This window comes from Schistocerca nitens, chromosome 5 (genome assembly GCF_023898315.1).
Source record: "Schistocerca nitens isolate TAMUIC-IGC-003100 chromosome 5, iqSchNite1.1, whole genome shotgun sequence".
In the NCBI taxonomy this organism is placed as follows: Eukaryota; Metazoa; Arthropoda; class Insecta; order Orthoptera; family Acrididae; genus Schistocerca; species Schistocerca nitens.
In genome coordinates this window covers 819,297,230-819,319,035 of record NC_064618.1, presented here as the reverse complement: position 1 = coordinate 819,319,035, position 21,806 = coordinate 819,297,230, and the positions used below count along the sequence as shown (strand labels likewise).

At 39.0% G+C, this 21,806-nt stretch overlaps 1 protein-coding gene across 1 annotated transcript in view; it reads left to right on the top strand.

Moving 5' to 3' along the window:
• Nucleotides 1–21,806, top strand: part of LOC126259941 (trans-1,2-dihydrobenzene-1,2-diol dehydrogenase-like) — a 111,230-nt gene that overhangs the window by 76,469 nt on the left and 12,955 nt on the right. The window contains exon 5 of the mRNA XM_049957037.1: nucleotides 7,930–8,077. Coding sequence (XP_049812994.1) covers nucleotides 7,930–8,077 — 148 coding nt within the window. The remainder of the gene's footprint in view (nucleotides 1–7,929; nucleotides 8,078–21,806) is intronic.

Genomic DNA, 21,806 nt, shown 5'->3' with positions numbered 1-21,806 from the left:
GTATTGAAAGAAGCTCTCTCTCTTTTAGTGAAAGATATTTTGATACCAGATGTTAGCTGCACTTTCTCTTGGCTTCCTGTGTAAATGTCCCTGGCCCATTGTAAAGGAAAACTGTATTCATAACACTGTAAGAATATTTTTAGGGAAGAATTGAATTCCTGGATCAAATGACCTTTGGAAATACAGCTAGGTGACATTTTCAACAACAAACTAAAATTTGATGGATACACACCCTGTCGTTTTCAGGCAACTGTCAAAATGTTGGTGGTTGTTGAAGATGTCACCCAGCTAGATTGCCATAAGCTTCCTAGCAGTATAAAACTGTGCACTGGACTGGCACTCAAACCTGGGACCTTTGCCTTTCACAAACAAGTGTTCTATCGACTGAGCTACGCGAGCAAGATTCATGACCTGCACCCACAGCTTTCACTTCTACCAGTCCCTGTCTCCTGCCTTCCAAACTTCAAATAAGTTTTTCTGCATACCTTGCAGAAATAATGCTCAGAAGAGAAAGGATGTTGTGGAGAAATGGCTTAGCCCGTAGCCAAGGTGATTGTTTCCAGAATAAAATTTTGACTGTGCAGCAGTGTGTGCAGCACTTTGAAACTTCCTGTTGGCAAGGTAAGAGATATTGTACTGTTGGAAGTGAAGGCTGAGGGTGGGTCGTGAATTGTGCTTGGATAGCTCAGTCAGTGGAGCACTTTCCCACAAAAACCAAAGATCCCAGGTTAGACTCCCACTACATTACACACTTTCAGTCTGCTTTATTGCTGCCATTTGAACCTCATGGTTAGATAAATCATTTATTATGGGGTTCACATCTATTTAATTAAAGACAACTTGATTTAGAAATAACTTATTGATTGCTGTTATAGTATGTCTTTCTATTCTTGTTGGGAATGTTGAAATCTATATTGAAATCTTCACTTAAATCATTTCTCAATTGTTTCTACTAAGTGTTACTAGTACTGTCTCTAATTGCTTAATGAAGTTGAAAACATTTACTGGTCGAGGCCTATAGGTTGTCAGAATCATTACAGTACATGTTTCCATGTTAATGACATTGCAGTTGTAACACAATAATTATAAAAAGTGTGCTATTGAAGATTGATTTACGTTATTTATATCATATTTTGTATTCAGAGTTGAGAGAGTGCAATAATTTTAAGCATGATAGTGCTGAAATTTAGCATTGTAAGTGATGCTTTACTGCCCTGTCCTATACTGGATTGTGCTGAATTCTCTGTGAATTTCATCAAAAAAGTTTGATCATGCCTTGAGAACAAAACTATGATGATTATATTTGTCCACGACACCTAGAACGATCTTACCATCATGCATGCCCAGCATCATAGCTTACATGATACAACGAAGTTTACAGTGGAAAATGAGACCCACAAAAGTGTGAGCTTCCTGCATATTAAAACTATAAGTGCTAAGCAACAGCAAAATTCAGAATCCATCATAAAGATACAAGAACAGATGTCATTAGCCATAATAATTCCCGTCGCCTAAATATGCACAAAAATACGTACCTTCATTCCATGCTGCATCAAATTATCACTGTTCGACATGGGTTCTATTTCTGATATTAAAGTTTGTGCTTCTAGACCATTTTACTATGGGAAATTCAAATATGTAAACAAAATATCGTTGTCAGGGATACTTTTTATGTAATATGTATATATATGTATATTCACAATTTAAGGCATACACAGAGACGTTGTAGAGAAATACGGGTATGTTGCCGTATCCAATAGTGATAGAATGTGATAATTTCTTGTGCAACAGCAGGTGGGAAGAATCAGACATCATTAGGTTATCCCCCGCCACACCTATGTCATTAAGACCACCTGAAACATCTCATTAACTCGAACGGCGACAGCCGGTCGCTGCCTTGGCAGTAAAGCTTCACGCCTCCTAGGGGCAGGTGCATCGAGTTAACAACAGTGGTGTTAGCCGCAACTTGTGTCAGTCTTAACGAGTGGGTTTTTTTTGGCTGACAAGTAACTGTGCGTCATATTTCCGAGCACTGTTGAATCTTTTAGTTCCTGTGTGTAAACTGATTGAGCCTGGTGCTGAAGGTAAAACAACTGCTTGTTTTTACACATTAGCGTTCCTCTAGTTCCCTACTATTAATTTAATACAGGTGTATTACCAGAGTGGTATTTTTAAATTTGCACAAATGCCACGTCGTCGTGGATGTTGATATAAGCCGGACTACTTCTGCTACATCTGTGGGAAGTTCACTTTTGCCAGAAATAGGAAGAAAATTTCTTCAATTATAAAGAAAGCATACAAACATTACTTTGGAGTAGAGGTAGGAGACCAAGATAAAGAATGGGCACCACATTTCTGTTGTGCTACATGTTACTGCAAACTAATTCAGTGGTGGAAAGGTAAAGAGAATGTGGCGTTGTTTGCTGTTCCCAAGGTGTGGAGGGAGCCTAAGGACCATGTTACTGATTGTTATTTCTGTCTAACAAATATTCAGGGTTTTACAAACAAAAAGTCGAAGAGGCACATTGTTTACCCAGATCTGCCTTCAGTGAGAATGCCAGTGCAGCATTCCGACAACCTTCCAGTACCTTCAAGAGCCCGAGGTCAAATTCCGAGTGACAGTGAAATAAGTAGTACTGAAGAAATCACAGATGATGATTCTTTATATCACTGCACAAGTGAGTCATCGCCACATTTGTTAACACAGGCAGATTTAAATGATTTAGTACGTGATCTAGGACTAAGTAAACAAAAGGCGCAGCTGCTTGGTTCAAGATTACAAGAGTATAATCTACTGCACCAAAGTACCAAAATCAGTGAGTTCAGGCACAGAGAACATGCCTTTATTTCTTATTTTTCAACTGACGAAGCACTGACATTTTGCAAAGACGTTGCTGGCCTGATGAAAGTGCTGAACTTCACTTATATTTCACAGGAGTGGAGACTTTTCACAGATGCACCGAAAACAAGTCTGAAGGGTGTTTTGCTCCACAACGGAAATAAAATACCCTCTGTTCCAGTAGCTTACACTAGTTTGACAAAAGAAAATTACAAATTCATACAAAGGAGCTAAATTCATTAAAATACAATGAACACAAATGGAAAATATGTGCAGAATGCAAGGTAATTGCTATGGTACTGGGAATGCAACAAGGCTACACAAAGTATGCCTGTTTTCTTTGCGAGTGAGATAGTCGAGACCGAAATTCTGACTACGTGAAAACGAAATGGCCTAGACGAAGATGGAAAGTTGGCAAAAAGAATGTACAACGTGAAAGTCTGGTAGCTCCTGAATATATACTACTTCCACCACTTCACATCAAACTTCGCCTGATGAAACAATTCGTGAAGGCCATGGATCCAACAGGCTGTGGGTTTGCATATCTAGCTACCAAATTCCCCCATCTTTCAGCTGCAAAAATAAAGGAAGATGTATGTGTGGGCCCACAAATCAGGGAGCTGCAGAAAGATGCAAATTTTGAAGCATGTTTAACTGATAAAGAAAACACCGTATGGGACTGTTTCAAGATGGTGTCGGAAAACTTCCTTGGAAGAAGAAGAGCTACTAACTACAAAGCAATGGTGAAGGATATGATCAAAGCATATCAGGATTTGGGGTGCAATATGTCTTTGAAGGTACATATGATGGACTCTCATCTGGACTACTTCACAGAGAGTTGTAGTGACGTATCGGATGAACATGGGGAAAGATTCCATAAAGACATTTGTACCATAGAAAGGCGCTATGAAGGGAAGTGGGTACCTTCTATGTTAGCAGATTATTGCTGGAATATCATTCGAGAGAAGAAAGATTCACAATACGAGAGAAAAAAGTGATGTGCATTACAATGCAGTGGCTCATTGTTTGTCAATTTTCTGTAATTTCTCATGTCAAATGAATGCTTTAATGTGTGTACACAAAGGTTACTGTGTTATATGTTAGATCCCACCCTCCATTAATGTGATGAACTTATAACATCATAAAGATGTGCATTTGTTTGTCGAATTTCACCTCTTGTTTGCTGCACTATATCAGGAACTGAAAAGAGAAATAAAATTGCGATTACTCATAAACTATCCCTGACAGAAAAAAAACCAAAAACAGTTTTCAATTCAGCACTCAAAATACAACTAGGATCACAATATTTTTTATCAGAAATAGAAAAAAAGGTTTTTTTTGTAGAACAGTGTTATCTATTGTCATTTCTTTAGAAATCTGTGAAATAGAGGAAGAATTGGGAGTTTTGCACAGGGAGCTTAAAACAATGGTTTTAAATGGCAAATAATACAATGTATGCAGATAAATTAAAGAAAAGCAGAGCAAGAACCGATACAGAAACTACCATAACTAAAGACAAGTTGTAATGGTGAAATTAAATATGTCTTGGTGTCATATATTGTTAAAATCTTGGATAAAACTGTGTGGTTAAGAAACAAATAAAAAAAAAAAAAAAGGAGCATACTCAGATTCCTGTGTCACACAAACAGCAAATTTGACCCCTGGTCAAGTCCTGCCATTTATAAAATGAATTGTGCTAGTTTCCAGAAATTTTACACAGGTCAGACAGAATTTTGGCACTAGATACAAAGAACACTCCATGTTGACTGAGAGCAGTAATTCTGCAGTGGTAGCACATTCAAAAGCGACTGGCAACACTATTTCAGAGGCCACCAAGCCCCTACAGTTCTACATGAAAGCAGGGAAGGAAGGGTTATGGAGGAGATAGAAATTTACCGCCATACTAAAAGGGAGGATTAGTTGGGCAGTGGTGACTGTCTGTCAATACATCTTTGAACAACTATTTACTGGCAGATAGCCAGTGGCAAATTAATACGGCATTATGTACGAGTAATATGGCAAGTTATGTTTTTTTTTTTATACCTGTGCCACCGTGGCAGTAGTTGTTTTAAAATGTTAACATGCATAGAATGTAGGTCTTATGTGGTGTTTAAGAATGTAGGAGTATTCACTGGAATATGACTAACAGTCAAAATCAGATGATGGTGATTTAGATAACAATAATTACGTAACAGCCAAGGTGGAAAACGGAACTGCCCTTCAATAAATTTGTAGCTTCGTATTAAAGAAGAATATACTTTTTTATGTACTTCTCAATGAGTTGTAGCTTTTTTATTTTCAATTTTCAGGGTTTTTTATTATTTTTTGGGACATGCCAGTTTATCAGAGCTGGAAGAAATGTTGGTAATACCAAATTTGCCACTTTCATCTTTGAAATAAATAATTTCTGCCTCATATAATTTAGTCTATAGTTTATATAGTTTCTTTTATTTTTATTTTTTCTTGAAGTACTCTGGTGCCACTGTAGTATAAATTGATGTACATACTAGCCACACAGATGATTGAGAGATTGATGAATGCATGATGGGATAAAAGAAACTGTTGAGCTAATTAAGAGTATCAAAAGTTTAAATATGGAATGTGACTGAAAATTGATAGTAAGAAAACAAACAGAAGGAAAAAGAGCAGGAGAACAGGAATTGGGGAAAAGGAATTTAAGGGGCAGCCACCTCATAGAATTTTGCAAAGAGCCTAATTTAAGCCTTCCTAACACTTGTTTAACAACCATCAAAGAAAGTTGTATACCTGGAAGAGACATAGAGACTCCAGAATGTTTCAGATAGATTGTTGAATTCTGTATGAAAAGTAATGAGACTGACAACAGCCAAGCGATCTGGCAACACTTCGTTGTTCTACTTGTGTAGAGTGGTGTGTTCATCCCTTCCAGATGCTCAGTCAGAGTTCCAGCTCCCTGGAACCACACGATTTTTGGGAGCATCATCAGTGAGGTTGTGTTTTTGTTTTTTGTTATGAAAATGGAACAGTAGAATTTAGAGCAATGCATAATGTTTTGACAAATGTGACCTTTCAAAAGTTCAAACAGGCCTGTGGGGAATACTCCTCATCAAGAATACAAGTTTTTCGTTGCCACAAATGATTTTTGAAAGGCTGAGAACACGTTGAAGGTGAACCTCACGTAGGGAGACCTTCTACTAATAAAAAAGAAAAAAAAAAAGAAAGAAATGTTGAGTGTGTGTGTGTGTGTGTGTGTGTGTGTGTGTGTGTGTGAGATCACACCAATGTTTAATGCGAGAGAGCGGATATTGCAGACAAGTGGATGCTGCATCATGACAATGCCCCATGTCACTTGGCCTCTTTCACCATGGAATTTTTGACCTCAAAAGGCATTCCTATTGTCCCACAACCCCCTGAGTCCTTGGGACTTTTTTCTTTTCCCAAAACTGTATTAAAAGGACGTCATTTTGAGACTCTGGAGAACATTCAAAAAATGTGACCGACATGTTAAAGGCCTGAATGAGATCTTCACTCTGCAGCGGAGTGTGCGCTGATATGAAACTTCCTGGCAGATTAAAACTGTGTGCCCGACTGAGACTCAAACTCGGGACCTTTGCCTTTCATGGGCAAGTGCTCTACCAGCTGAGCTACCGAAGCACGACTCACGCCCGATACTCACAGCTTTACTTCTGCCAGTATCTCGTCTCCTACCTTCCAAACTTTACAGAAGCTCTTCTGCGAACCTTGCAGAACTAGCACTCCTGAAAGAAAGGATATCGCTCTGCCCGCGAAAGGCAAAGGTCCCGAGTTCGAGTCTCGGTCAGGCACACAGTTTTAATCTGCCAGGAAATTTCATATCAGCGCACACTCCGCTGCAGAGTGAAAATCTCATTCTCGAAACATCCCCCAGGCTGTGGCTAAGCCATGTCTCCGCAATATCCTTTCTTTCAGGAGTGCTAGTTCTGCAAGGTTCGCAGAAGAGCTTCTGTAAAGTTTGGAAGGTAGGAGAAGAGACACTGGCAGAAGTAAAGCTGTGAGTACTGGGCGTGAGTCATGCTTGGGTAGCTCAGCTGGTAGAGCACTTGCCCGCGAAAAGCAAAGGTCCCGAGTTCGAGTCTCAGTCGGGCACACAGTTTTAATCTGCCAGGAAGTTTCATGTTAAAGGCCTACCAACAAAAGCCTTTCAGTACTGCTACCAAGACTGGGAACAATGATTCCACCAGTGTTAGCTGTCAAAGGGAACTGCTTTGAAGGGGACAGTATTGTTATTTGAAAAAAAATAAAAATAAAAACTTTGGTACATAAAAAAATCACTTATTACTTTTTTCACACACCTTTGTATATTGGTATGATAGTGATTCTGAAACCAGAATTCAAACGGCAAAACATTTCCGGGTGCAGGTGTGAACTCTGACCATATTTTATTGTTTATGAACTGCAGATTAAAGATGAAGGAGCTTCAGAAATTAAGGGGATGAGACCTGGATAAAATGGGAGAACTAGAAGTTGGTTAGAGTTCCAGATGGAGCGAGTGGTAATGATTTACTGAAATAGGGGAGGTAAATAAATAGAACATGAATGGGTAGCTTCAAGAGATGAAACAGTGAAGCCACAGACAGTCAAGAAGGCAGGGAGACAGACAAGGCCGAGAAGAAGTTCTTGGATAACATACATAATATTGAATTTATTTACAAAAGAAGGAAGTATAAAATTACAGCAGATGAAGCAGGCAAAATGGAATACAGATACCTGAAAAAAAAAAAAAACAAGAATGAGAGAAAATTCAAAATGGCAAAGCTGGATTGGCTAGAGGAGAAATGTAAAGCTGTAGAAATGTGCAAGACTATGGGAAAGGTAGATGTCAGTATTACTTAAGAATGTCTTTACTATTGCTGTCCTCTTCTATAATCTGTGCATAAGAGCTCTGGCTTTCATTAAATCCATCATTTCTTTTATCTTCAATGTACACCTCTTGCTTTAAATTGGAATATAATGCATTATTATATTGTACTTATTATGGACACCTTACTAGAGCTAATCATTAATGTTTGATCATGAAAGTAGAAATGTAGTATAACTTCTACAGATTATTTAAAACTGCATGTTTATTTCAGATACCAAACTTTTGGTGCCCTACAAGTTTGGCAACACCAGAGAAGACATGTGATTTCATACTACCAACAGCATCAAAGTCATTTAATTTTATAAATAGTGCAGGTCTACGCTATGAAGCTATGGAAGTTCGCCGTTGCTTGAGGGAAGGTAAGATGAGTTTCAGAAGCTACGTTTGAAAATTTGTAATATTCTAGTGCATTTAAAATACACATTTTTAGATATTCTATTTTGAAATTTTGTAACTGTCGTGTGCATTTAAGATACTTCTAGACCTAAGGACATATTTTGTTTGTGTATACTCTTGCCACAAGATTTTTAGATTTGTTCACATCTGTTATATTGTTAGCATAGAGTATTAGTGAACACACTAAATTTGATGAAAGAGGTTAACTAGCATATGCTCACATATATTGTTTCTCAGCTAGACCAGTTTCTACTATATGTCATTCTCAATAGTCTATGAAATTTCTTAGCCAATGGCTACATAAGTATGTAGTAGGATCATACATCCCCTCACATTTCCTGTTACATGCTGATGCAGCTGTTGGCTAAGTAGGGATGTGGATTATTGAAAATGACATAAGAGTAGAAGCTAGTGAAGCCAAAAAACAGTATATGTGAGTTGACTGTTAACATTTGTAGTCAGCATTTTTAGACATCAAGAAATACGTTTCCCATGTGCATGCCTGTCACAATATTTTGTGTAAAGTTTACCATCTCACTTAACACTTAATATGAATATTTTACCAGTGGTGGGGTTCATATGTTACGTAGGCCAGTAGGATCAGGAAGCAAGGTAAATAAATACCATGAAGTACATCATCGAGCTTAAGATATGGTGGCTGGACAGACAATGGAAGAAGTGAAAGTTATATGTAACAATATAATGAAAAGGATAGTTGCTACTCACCATATAGCAGATATGCTGAGTCACAGAAAGGCATGACAAAAAGACTGTTGGAAAGTTAGCTTTTGGCTAACAAGGCCTTTGTCAAACACACACACACACACACACACACACACACACACACACACACACACACAACTGTGTGTGATTTTCATGTGTGTGTGTGTGTGTGTGTGTGTGTGTGTGTGTGTGTGTGTGTGTTTAGAAAGGTTTTCTCCGCTGTATAGTGAGCAGCAACTATACCTTTCATTATATTGTTATAAGCATGTGTGCTATTGCAACATAGAATGCCAGTTCTGTGAGAGTTTCCATTGTGGAATAATGTTATCTGTAAGTTAGCTATTTGACACACACCAATTTCAGATTGAGCAGGAAATAGTTACCAGTTATGACAGTGTATAAGAAGTATCACGAACAAAAGTTTTGACAGTTTGGTTTACTATCTTATTTCCACCATCATAGACGTCTAAACAAAAGAAATTTTTATCACAGTGGTAAGGAGAAAATGTGGTATGTTACAAGAGAGTGTTGAAGGTCAGATGGATTGAGTGAGGAATTACACATCTTGAATTAATAAATGAGAAAAATTACCAGTTGAGAGAATGAATTGTTGGACACAAGACTCTTTGTTTAGAATTGTGGCTAATGAGATGGTGGAAGTAAAGGAGTTCTAGATTTGAGGCAGATCATTGAGCATCTAAGGCATGGTAGTCATACTAAAATGAAGAGACTATCTGGCAAGTGACAGGAATGGAGAACTTCATCGAATAAACCTAATAGTTGATGCCTGAAACAACAGTGCTTTCTCTAGGTACAGACTGGTTTGGCTCCTGTTCATGTGCAACTGAAAACTGCCTTCAGTTTGGTCAAACAGCTGGAAACATACTGATCAGCATGTTGGTTGGAATATCTGAGGTACAAACCTTCTGCCGCTCACACCAACACCTTCGTCTCCAGCAATGGTAGATTTGCAGAGTACTTGCCTACTTGAGTGTACATTACATATGAATATCAGGTCTATGTAATATGTGCAGAAAAGTCATTTTGGAGGAGGGGACTGCTTTGTTATTTATCTTCTTCACCCACAAGCACTATCTGAAACTGGCAATGTACGTGAGCCATTGTGACTCCACTTTTGCTGTTGTAAATTGTCCAACTTAATGTACTAACTAAAAGTAGATGCACAGGTATAGAGGTAAGGGCTGTAAATACATGGGATAAGGAGACAACTTACACTCAACATGTGTGCCAAAGAAACTCGTGGGAGAAGCATTTTCAGTTTGTATTACAGGCAGAGTGGAACTAATAATAAGTTGTGGTTCTCCTTGGAGCAAAAGGTGCCTTTTGTCCAAGTTCTCTTTCAGATTATTGACAAAGAAGATCAGATGGCCAATGTTGATCCTAATGTGTATACAGCATCATTCACCAAAAGTGCCAGAATATTTCGAATTTTATAAAGGAATGGTGGAACATATAATAGTTACTACAAAGTTACCTAAAGCCTGAAATAAATTGCTGTGTGATCTTTGCGACATATTTAAATGTTTACTAATGGGACTTATTACACAGAATGTGTGGTAAATAGGAATGACTTTGCATATAAAGTCATTTGAACATGACAAGATGTTATTACAGATAGATTGAAAGTTATGGGCAGACTCTACAAACTACCAAACTCATATGAAAAAGCAATTGAAGGCTTTATAGGAAACCAAGACAAAATATAGTAATTAAATAAATCCATAGTCTCCATTAGTTCAATGAGAAAAGTGCAGCTTTGAAACAAAAGTTCTGTTAAATCACTGTGATGGCTTTACGAAAAAATTATGTTGCATATGAGGTTCAGAAAACATTCATTTTTTAAAGGCATTGGGAAATTAAAACCCATGTCCCTCTTGTGGCCAGGATGTGGTGGACATAAAAGGAAGAAGCTCCTAAGTGGACAAATAACACTATACACTTTATTAGGAATAGCATAAATAAAGGTACTTTCATAACCACACAGCCTGCCATAGAATTAATCATTGAAAAACACAAAGAACTTCTGAATGTAGTGTGCACTGCTTCAGTCTGATAGTTTGCTAATCAATGACACTTCTAAATTGGGCATCAATCGTGAATCACGGTTATAGTCTATGTACAGACATGCCACAAGCTGGATTTCTGTCCAGTATTCACACTTTTTCGACAATAGTTTGATACTGAATCCGAAGGCAGCAGTCTACAAACCTGTGATCAATGAGGGACAGGTTCTCGGTTGCCCAGCTGGCCGCTCTGGAGGATAGCACAGGCATAGTGGTCCCAGATCGGCCGTTGGACTGCATCCTGTATCTGCTGCTGAAACTGACTTGTTGGTGGCTGGGGCCAAACTGGCTGGCTGTGGCCTTAGGTTGACATAAATACCGTAGAGGCAGTGGAACGTGGCACAGCCTACTTGCAGGCACATGACCTGGCAGACACAAGTTCTGTTGAGATAGTCACACCTCCTGCTGGCGACAGCAATGCCACCTGTGGGCAACGCTGACATCACTGGTCACAGTGACTGGCAGTGACCTGTTTGGTTCTCAACGATGGGGCACCAGGAGGCTTATGCTGTCGCTGTTGGCAACTGGACTGTTGTATTCGTTCCTCAGTGACACAGTGTCAACAGGCCCATAATTCAGCAGCCAACAGAAATGGTCTGTATTGTTGGTGGACTTGATATCTGGATACAGCACATATACCTTACCACAAGGTATCCTGCAATGGGAGGTGAAATATTAAGCAGAAAGTATTGCTGTTTCCTTGGCCTAAGTCTCAAAGTTGTTTCATCTTCAAGGAAGTAAACATTGCCCATGAAGGTCTGCATAGTATGGTTAATTCGGTTTCTCAAATGTTCCTTGACACGGGAAAAGAATGCTGCTTTCAGTCAGTTGTTGATGCTGACTCTGTAACTTGACAGAATTCCAGTCGTACATAGAATTCTCATATGCACTAGTGTCATTTTAATGGTAATGTACGGAGCTACCTCATGAAGAGAAACATTTCAGTTGGTTGTTGTTATGGGTGTAGTTGTTTTTGGATTAGAGGTTTCAAAACTGCAATCATTATTACTCACAAGCAACCTGTCGTGTGCGAGGTTGCAAAAGGCCAATGATGTTTATGGGATTCGAAATCCTGCATGTTGTCTACCATGCAACCATAATATTGGCTGCTAATTGTAACAGGTGTGCCTGGAGGTATCCAGTGGTGAGCACAGCATGAGGCTATGGAGGTTAGTTGAACTGCTTTGTTGACAAGTAATGCAAAACAGTGCTACAACACTAGTTGTATTGATACAAAGCAAAGCAATGGCAATGAAAAACAAAGTAAACATTGAATTATATCTACACATTTCTTGGAAAGGAACACAAGGAATTTTGCAGAGTGAAAAAAAAAAGTGGCAGATGAAATATTAGTGTTTCTGCAAGGTGAGTCAGTGAAATGTATAGTGCCATATATCCTCGACTGTGCGGACAGCATACATGAGGAGTACAATGATGACAATACAAGCTTAACAAGTGAAAGTAATTTTGAAACAGGTGTCAGGCCATGCAGTTCATCATCATTGTCTGACAGGGAGCCACAAGTCCCGTCTCCGGTGAAACGTAGTAAAGAACAATCATTGTCCAAGGAGCGGATGTGAAACATAATTATGTACATGGAAGATCATATGCAACATAGAAAAAACAATTATGAACAGATTTCAAATAAGTCCACAGCAATATGAGCATGTAGTGCATAAGAAAAACTGTGGATATTCAAGAGAGGAGAAGGTGACCTGTTACAAAAACTGGTGTTATGCTTTTCAAGGAAGCTCGATGCAGTTTACAGGATGTGCCTGATAGTGACCTGCTATGTTATGCACATCAAATTGCGTGCAAAGTGTATTACAGTGATGTAAAGGGAAGCTGTGGATGGTTGCATAACTTCAAACAGTGCTAGAGAATTGGAAGACATAAGATAACGAAACTTCAGACAAGGCATCAACTTGATGATGCACAGCAAACTGTGAAAACGGCCCGAAAATTTGTAGATGAGATTAACAACTTGTCCCATCGTTCAGTAAGGAATTTTGTTTTCAACACCAACCAATCAGGATCCGAAGAAGAACCCTCTAAATTAGAGGTACCAAGATAATTGTACCAAGATCACTAACATCAATGCCTTAACACATTCGTATACAGTTATGCCAACTGTTAATCTGGAGGATAAATGGGCTGGAAAATTATTTATTGTGCTGCGAGAAGTTGGGAGGTGCTCTCCCACTATTACCCTTTCTCATGTGCATGATCTTTCAAGGGCAGAAGGGAATATTTACATCAGATCAAGCAAGAGTGGGAAAATGGGCGTGAAAAAACCACAACTATAGTATGAGCACTGTTTTTGGCCTTTAGCAGCGCTGAATAACTTTGGTTTTGCTTGATTCCTGGTCTGTGTATAAAAATCATACTTCTGTACAGCAAACTATCCCTTCTGAAAGGTGTGTGACATTACAGTTCATACATCTGGAAGCACAGGACAAAAGCAGCCCCTGGATGTTTGTTTTTTCATGCTTATAAAACATATTATCGCATATCTGCAGCTACTCCTTAAAGGATAGCCAGTTTCATGATAAGCTCCATGACAGACTGTTTCGCATTTGATTGCATGCCATCACATTTCACCCGCCCTCATCACCCTGTTACACCAGAATGACTCCCAGTATGACTCTGTATGCATTTTTAAGAGTGGATACATAACTGAATGTCCTGCATGGTCTACTGAATGAGGTGGTGCAGTGGTTAGCATATTGGACTCACATTCTGGAGGACGATGGTTCAAAGCCTCGTCTGGCCATCGTGATTTAGTTTTTCTGTGATTTCCCTAAATCACTTCACGTAAATGCTGGGATGGTTCCTGTGAAAGGTCATGGTTGACTTCCTTCCCTATCCGTCCCTGATCCAATGGGATCAGTGACCTGGCTGTTTGGTCCCCTACCCCCAAACCAACCAACCAGCCTGCACGGTCTATAACTCCTAAGGAGTTCACCTTTGATCTTGATGGTACAAACCTTTGTAATCACTGTGGCACACCATTTTTCATCCAGTGTCCATGGTGCAAGTTATTTGTTTCTTTTGGAAATTTCATGAATGTCGACAATGTCCATTTTGCAAATACATACATCCTGTCATCCTGTAGAAGGTTGATCTCTGCACCTCCTGGACACTCATTGTCCGTGCTCCCCCCCCCCCCCCCTCCCCTGATGGACATGCTGAGTCATTAGCGGGGGTAACATTTTTCCTTTCATAATTGTTGACACAACACTTTCAAATGAGCCCTACTAAAGACTGAACTTGTGACCTCACACTCAAGGGGTTCCTTTCCTGTTTAATTTTGTGTGTGTTCAGTCCATACCTCACAGTTAACATGCTGTCTCTGGATTGTGGGGTACGAGGTTCGATTCTAGGCCAGGTTATAGATTTTCTTCACTTGGAGACTGTTGATACAGAAGTCACCAAAGTGCCACCAATTAGAAAGACTTGTACCAGGTGGCTGAACAACCTGACCCAGAAGCTGCCATATGATCTTCTTTCCTTTCTTTCTTTCTTACTTTCATTTTTTGTTTTTGTTTTTTCAGAATATTAAATGTAATCAAAAACTTAGATAAAAATCTATACTAATAATAAAACTGTAAAACCATGTTGTCCATCTGTTTGTCTGTCTGAACACATTGATCTCCAAAATTACGCAATCTTTCGTGGGTTTTCACAGGTAACTTGAGTGTAGCTTGGGACAACATATAGGCTTTGTTTTGAAAATATGTGCTGTTTGGTATTTGAACTATATCCTCTTTGTGAAAATTCTTTTATTGATTGTTGTTGTTGTGGTCTTCAGTCCAGAGACTGGTTTGATGCAGCCCTCCATGCTGCTCTATCCTGTGCAAGCTTCTTCATCTCCAAGTAACTACTGCAACCTACATCCTTCTGAATTTGCTTCGTGTATTCATGTCTTGGTCTCCCTCTATGATTTTTTCCCCCCACGCTGCCCTCCAATACTAAATTGGTGATCCCTTGATGCCTCAGTACATTCCCTACCAACCGATCCCTTCTTCTAGTCAAGTTGTGCCACAAATTCCTCCTCTCCCCGATTCTTTTCACTACCTCGTCATTAGTTATGTGATGTACCCATCTAATCTTCAGCATTCTTCTGTAACACCACATTTCGAAAGCTTCTATTCTCTTCTTGTCTAAAGTACTTATCGTCCATGTTTCACTTTGATACATGGCTGCACTCCACATAAATACCTTCAGAAAAGAGTTTCTGCCACTTAAGTCTATACTCGATGTTAACAAATTTCTCTTCTTCAGAAACGCTTTCCTTGCCATTGCCAGTCTACATTTTATATCCTCTCTACTTCGACCATCATCAGTTATTTTGCTCCCCAAATAGCATAACTCATTTTCAGCTTTAAGTGTCTCGTTCCCTAATCTAATTCCCTCAGGATCACCTGATTTAATTCAACTACATTCAGTTATCCTTGTTTTGCTTTTGTTGATGTTCCTCCCGCATCCTCCTTTCAAGACACTGTCCATTCTGTTCGACTGCTGTTTCACGACTATACTGCTGAGCTGATACCAGTGAAATATGGTATGGACTGTATATAATCACAAAGAGTGGCATCCGGTATATTATGTTCCCTCCCTTTCATCTGCAGTCCAATAGAGGCGGAAAGTGGTTGGTATGTACATTCAAAACCCAGATGAAAAAGTGTATCACTCTATCTTTTCCCAAAGAAACCCTCAATAGATCATTTAAGTTCATAAAGGTTCACTCCAGTCAGAAACCATTGCCCGTTGAAGCTGCTTCACAGCCACCCCGTACATTGCTTCATCTGCTCTGGCCAACACCCAGCTACCAACCTGCACCTGCCTCTGAGCAATTCCATCTGAGCTCTGTCATCTGGGCCTGTGGGTCTGGCAGGTGACCTACGTGGATACCAGCAGTCATCCATCACTGCCAGGCCACTGCCTCTGCATCGTGTGCACCTCCAATGACTCATTGTCATGACACTATGACTAGCTCTGTCCATAACTGACAGACTGGAGAACCCTCCACCGATGCGGCTGCCCCCACCACCTGCGCCTGCCCCCACGGTGTGGGTTGCACCCCCTATGGTTCTGGTGCCGTCTTCCCCCTGGGTGCCTTGGGTGGGTGGAGAAGTCAGTGCTGGGCTGCCTCCATCTCCACATCCTGTCACTACTGCCGCCTTCTTCTCTACTGCCTCCATTGCCGAGTCCCACCCAGATGTGGACATGGATGCAGCACCATCGCCACTAGTGCTCCCTTACGGCTGTCATGGGGGAGTGGGCATCATGCCTATCCGCACCCTTGCTATTTCAGACCATATTCTCCTGTGGCAGCACAATACCTGCCCCAGCAGTCATCACCTACCAATGAAGACATGAACACTTTTCCTCAAGGGAGAAGGAATGTTGCAACTCTGTAGGGTGAGCACCCATAATCAAACAGCATGCAATGCAAATACCTCCAGGCCTACCTAGAGATGCCACCTCTCAATCTGGATAGACTGCGCAACAGGTGCTGTGCCGCGTGGACAACAGCCCAATATAAGCCTGATGTGCTGGGCCCTTGGCCTCACTTATGTTTACTTGCTTATTGTATGCTCATTACAAAACTGTATGTTGTTGTGTTCTATAACTATGAGACTTAGTACTATTCTACACTTCACTCAGTGTTTCTATGTATCTCATCATGTGTAAGCAGAATAAACTTGGTTGGTGTTAATTCTGATATAGTGTCTGTACAATATTGAAGCTCAACTACTACTTGTAAAGCAGAAAGGCAATAAGAATACTCTTCCTTGACAAATACAGCCACAGTATCTTCAGGCTTCTTGCTGCTGAGGTCCTTTTTTCTGTGTAGAGGTTGTAACAGTTCACCGTTGGGACCTTGTTGTTCGTAAACATGTCTCCAGTAGAGGGCCACCATGTTTACATTGGCCTTGCCTGTGCTAGGAGTCTTAGTTGCTGCAAATTAATCCTGAATCCATTTACATTTCACCAGAATATGAAAACTGTGACCTGTCATTCAGGTTCCTGGGATATCATCATCTTATTCTTCCTCCTCCTTTTCTTCTTCTTCTTCTTCAGTGCAACTGTTTATTGCTGCTAAGTGTTTTGAGTGAACTCTGAGTAACTTTACACATCATCAAAGTAGATTTTCTTCTAGTTGATGTACATTTATTTTCAGTGTCCTCCATGTTAATGACCAGATTTTATAGTGAAAACCTCACAGCTGGGCACAATATTACAGATCAGTAAACCTTGCAATACTGCAATGAATCTAAATTAAACGAGCAAGTGGCATTAATGCTTGATGTATACTCAATAAATCTCCAGTTAAAGTTTTACACAAATGACTGATTGTGGTTAAAGCTCTATGATGATTCACTGTATCAACATTACTTTATGAAAGTGCAACCAGGGCTGTCAACATGGAACTTTACACAATGAAAGGGCAACACTAATTGCCTTCTGCTTTCTTCATAGTACTTGCTTAAAGATACATGTAAGACTGTTTTAGTAGATATGAGTACAAACTGATTACATATTGAACGGTAAAATTGAAAACAGAAATAACAGATAGTACTTATGTACGTTAGAGCATGAAGTTATTTTGTCTAACAATAAGGTGGTTATTCTTCATATGGAAAAAAGGATATTTTCTACTTTATGTAGTGTAGTTTTTGGGTGTGCACTTTTATCCCTTGGAAGTTGAAAAGCTCACCAAGAATTTTCTTTAAACTCACATTTTATAACTGAAATATTTTATTAACTGGCATGTTATTCTAGTAAAATTATAAATGTTTGGAAACAGAAAAATTAGGACTGCAAGACAATAACACTAAATTTTTGAAACAATTGCATTTTAAGTTTCAAACATTCTTTAAACCTACAGTTTTGAATATGGATAACATTTTAATTAAATAGTTTTTCAAGGGTTGATTTTCTTTAGAAAGAAGAGACTGAGGGCTTTCTGGTAAGATAGGTTGTAAGCTCTCAGCCTCGTAATTTTAAGACATTTTAGTGTCGTCCTAAATGTTGGTTATTGAACTATAAGGAGAGAGAGACATTATTCAGCAATGGTAGCACAAAACATTAAAGTACTAGCTAACAGTACTTGTCAAAACTGTAATTATTTATGAAAAAATTAATCATAAAGGATGGTAAGGTTCCTCTGAAATAAAAGGTGACTTCCTTTACCTTAATTTATTCATCTTCAAACAGTGGAAAACATTCCTAAGTGTGTCACACTGATTGCTGTGATAATGATGACAATGATGATGGCAGCTATTCACTCCAAAAAAAGCCACAGTTGATTCAGCATTTGTATTCCAATGAAATATTTCCCTCAATGCACTGTTAAACACTTCATAATTCAATGTAGCATATTTCTGACTCGTGACTATTTACATTCTCACACAACTGAGTCCACCTCATTACTGCTCTCGTGTGCTCACTGTTAATTCACATAGACGCAACACGGCAGTTCCCCGTCCACTGGAAAATACAGGAGGCTGCAGAATGTTCTAGAAGCTAAGGCTCTCCAGCTAGTGCATGCTGCTAGGTAGCTCTCTTGCAAGGATATTGATCACAGTATCCTTTTAAGGTTAATCATAAAACAAATGTGGTGAGCAAGATTGAATTTTGAAGACTTGTGCTCTTAGTGAATTGTAAACGATGAGTATTTCATTAAAGGAATTGCTTGTACACAAACTATTTATACTGTTGTTAGCAGCAGCCTGGAAACTATTGACTGAATAATACAGTTTTGAAAACTACAGCTCAGTTAAGAATTTGGAAATTTCATTTCTATACAGTATATGGATAAAAAATTAATGGCAAATTTGCCACATCAAATTTGGATGAAATCCCAAGCTTTTGATGAAGGAGGCACTCATCGAAAGCTCGGGGTTTTATCCAAGGCAAGTTTACCAAAAACTTTTTATACAAGGACTTAATCACGAAAGAATTCGTAGCCATACACAGTATATGTATTATGTATGCAATAGATAGTAGAAATGGGAAAAAAATGTTCATGTTAATGGTGGTATTATAAAAAGTGGAGCTACTCCAATTTGCTTCCTTTCAAGTGGTTAGAGATTTTTTTCTTCTTCCTCTTTTGTCTACATGTCAGCATCATACTGTGATAACAGAGGGATATGTTTGTGGGCTGCATGGACCTTGTAAACTAACCTTAAGTTCCCCTAAACCATTCAGCCAAACAAGGTTCACATGGTCTCTTTCTCTTTAAATTCTGCCTTTTTGCAACCTCGCCTCTTTGTGAGGACATTGACAGTTATGCACGTGATAGACCAACAAGTTTCTAAACTATACTCTGTGCTTTGTAGAAGTATCATGCCAAATCACTTTTGTACTCTTGGCTTGTTCAATTTGTGTAGAGATACTTTAAAAGGATTACTTATTTCCTGACAAGCACATTTACAAGTACAGGTGTTTGATCGAGTTTTGGTAACCTTTGCTTAATATGCAGCACTAGTTTTGACACACTGCGACAAAAGAAATTTTTAAGCTTGGAGGTGTCATTATCTTAAATACTTTTTTAAGTCCACAGTAAGAAATTTTTCACTTTCTAAATACGCTGTTTATTTAATACTTCATACATATGATTTCTTGAGCTGTTAATACCCATTACGGCATTAAAAATATACTTTCATCTCCAGTGACTTCTGTGCTTTCCCAATCTTCTTGTAGGTACTTCACATTAGCGTGCTGATAACAACATGGATGTCACTACACCCTTACAGATCATGAGATTGTTTGATTCAGGGACAACAGGGAAGTCACTGAATGTGTTTACCCAGAGAAGTTGGACTGTACGTTGTATTGTAACAGTCTCAATGAGAAGGGTGCCATTACACAGTATTTTCACAGACTTCAAGGTGCCAGGTATTTGTTCTGACCTTGCCTGTTAATGACAGTGGGCTGACTTTTACACTACAATGCCCACTCTACTGAAAGAGCTCAAAAGAGTATCCCTACTCCCACACCCCTCCCCTCTCAAGCCCACTTAGCAGGTGGCATATTACTACAAACTGGACAGCCTGAATCATTGAGAATTTTGTTGCTACAATTAGTAAGTCTCATTTCATCCAAAGAGATTCCTGTGATACCTAGATAAGCCTCATTCAATTGGGGTATGGTAAATGCCTTATGGGTTACCCACAAATGACTGTGGCTGTTCTGTCTCAACCTTCATCCAGTCCATTAGTGTGGAACACAACTTGAGGTTCAATTTTATGTTTTAATAGATTTTGTCTCATACTTCCGGTCCAGATGTTTTACCCACTGTCCAAGACATACAGTGTTCCACTATAATACCTCACAGTGTTTGCTGAAGCCTGCTCAAAACTTACGGGGCTAGAGGGCTGCAAGTGTTGACCACTTGACCCTCACAACTGATGTTTTAAGTGGCATTGATTGCAGTAATCAGGTGAATTCGGTGTTCATGCACACAACAGCATATTACCTGTATCAGTCATCCACAGACACTGGAGTAATTTTGAGTGGTAAGAAAGAGAGGAAAACTGCTGTCTGCATTATATGCTATTGACTTTTGCTTCATGTAACTGAAATGTTAGATTGAATATAATAGAGGGAAACATTCCACGTGAGAAAAATATATCTAAAAACAAAGATGATGTAACTTACCAAACGAAAGCGTTGGTATGTTGATAGAGACACTAACAAACTCAAACACACACACAAAATTCAAGTTTTCGCAACCTACGGTTGCTTCATCAGGAAAGAGGGAAGGAGAGGGAAAGACGAAAGGATGTGGGTTTGAAGGGAGAGGGTAAGGAGTCATTCCAATCCTGGGAGCGGAAATACTTACCTTAGGGGGAAAAAGGGACAGGTATACACTCGCGCGCACACACACACATACCCATCCGCACATATACAGACACAAGTATATGTTGCTTTTTTTTTTTTACAAGAAAATCAACACTTCGTATATGTAAAGGGTGGTGATGGGATAAGGGTGGTATGGGTAATATTTTTAAATTTTTTAACAATGGTTGACAGGATACCTTTTGTTTGGCAATATGTATTCATAATTATTTTCTTTTGTAAAACTAAGGGTCTCATGACATTTGTTGAATTTTCTCAAAAGGTTATACCATAATGAATAACTGACTCAAAGTAGCAGTGATAGACTATCTTTCGTCTATATGTCACCTGACAAAATACACGTTGCAGATGCTAAGCTGTTAGTAATCAGTATGCACGAGTTTAAATTTTTATTAGGATTTAGGCCTAAAAACTTTACATGGTTTGCTTATTACATATTATGGTGAACTGGATACTACCAGTTGAGTACAGCTGAATTTGGGAACAAAGTCTGAGCTTTTCAATATTGGCGGTCATGAAGAAATAGAAAGGTGAACCATTTAATATCCCGAAGTTACAGCTCGTGAGCAAATTAGTCATGTACAATGATCAGAACAACGCAAGACCCAGTATCGAACCTTGTGGGACTTCTTGCAAAATTGCATCCCAGTTTGAGGAATAATTGCATGCAATTGAATTTACAATTACTCTTCATTTTCTTACAGTTAAGTAAAAGTTGAACCATTGTAAAGCAATGTCCCTGATTCCATATATCTGCCATTTGTGGAGAAATAAGGAGTGCTTCACCAAATCAAATGGTTTTGTCAGATAACAGAATATTCCCATTAACTTTTTACCATTGTCTAATGTGAATCATTTGAGTGAACTCTTTGATGGCATTTGCTACGCTCTTTTGAGTTGTTGAAGTCCAAATTAGTTTTAAAAAATTACAGCGTACTCATTCTGAAACACTTGTAACATTTTTTACATTCAGCAACACGTAATTCAATATCTTTTTGAAAACAGGGAGTAATGT